The sequence below is a fragment of the Microtus ochrogaster genome, unplaced genomic scaffold (genome assembly GCF_000317375.1).
Source record: "Microtus ochrogaster isolate Prairie Vole_2 unplaced genomic scaffold, MicOch1.0 UNK91, whole genome shotgun sequence".
In the NCBI taxonomy this organism is placed as follows: domain Eukaryota; kingdom Metazoa; phylum Chordata; class Mammalia; order Rodentia; family Cricetidae; genus Microtus; species Microtus ochrogaster.
The window spans coordinates 1,328,784-1,330,007 of record NW_004949189.1 but is presented as its reverse complement, the minus strand read 5'-3'; the positions used below and the strand labels follow the sequence as shown (position 1 = coordinate 1,330,007).

General features: G+C 41.8%; 1 protein-coding gene across 1 annotated transcript in view; it reads left to right on the top strand.

Moving 5' to 3' along the window:
* Nucleotides 1–1,224, top strand: part of LOC106144434 (olfactory receptor 11G2-like) — a 34,136-nt gene that overhangs the window by 1,334 nt on the left and 31,578 nt on the right. The window contains exon 2 of the mRNA XM_013355094.1: nucleotides 905–1,016. Within this exon, the coding sequence (XP_013210548.1) occupies nucleotides 905–1,016 (112 nt within the window). The remainder of the gene's footprint in view (nucleotides 1–904; nucleotides 1,017–1,224) is intronic.

The window sequence follows — 1,224 nt, the reverse complement described above, 5'->3', positions numbered from 1 at the left end:
AAATGAGACTGATGACAATTACCTTGAAGTAATATGCATTGTATTCATATACTGAATGCTATCCTGTACCTCAAAAATATGCACAATGATTGGAGCAATTAAAATAAAAATGTGGATGCAAGCATATTAGAACATGCTATAATCCCAGAATTTGGGAAGTGGGACAGAAGGATAAGAATTTCAAGGGATTTTGGCTCCATAGCAAGTTCATATTTTATAAAACAAAATAGAAGAACATGGTGGTGCAAACTGTGATATTTACATTTTCTATTGCTATAGCAAACACCATAACCAGAAGCAATTTAGGAAGGATGGGGATTACTTTGTGAACAAATTATAATCCATCAATCAGGACAACCAAGACAAGATCTTAAGGGAGGAAACTGGAGTCAGAAACTGAATCAGAGACCATGAAGGAGTATGTTTACTGTCTTGCTTTCCATGGTGTGCTCAGCTTGCTTTCTTCTGAAACCCATGACCACCTGCCCAGGGGTAGCACCACCCACAATGGGAATGGCCCTCCAATATCAATCATTAATCACAAAAATGTGACACAGACATACCCATAGGTTCAATGGAAGTTAATCATCAGTGACTCTAATTTATATCAAGTTGACAAAAACTAGACACATGATCCCCTGTCAACTTGACACACAGTAACTATTAAAAACATTTACTTTATTTATCCTTAAACCCTTATGTTAATATAATAATATAAAATACATTCTGAACTTTTAAAATCCCCTTATTATTTTAAATTTTTAAATATTATAAAAGTTCAGTGCCTCTTTAAATTATCCAGACTGGAGCCTTGGCTCTACTTGCATGTGGAGGAGATAAGTGCCTGGGCTCCTGGTTGAATGACCCTGCTCTATCAGCCATGTCCCTGATTGTACATCCTTAGTCCCATGCCCACCCACTGAAGCTCCAGAGATCTGGCAGCAGCCTCCCCACACTGCCAAGCATCTCTACCACATCAGTGACCACCAGTGCCCTGGCTTCACCAGTACCTAAAGGTGAGTGTCTGGGCTCCTGCCTGGACAGCCCTGCTTTCTAGTCCCTAGGCCCTGAGGACAAATCCCATGCCCCCCACACACACACTGAAGCCCCAGAGACCTAGCATAAGCCTCCCCCAAACCTCTCCCTCATCAGCGACCACCCAAGGCCTGGCCTGCATCTGGTGGAACAATCTCCAGACACATCTGCACCTAAAGGAAGAGTGAT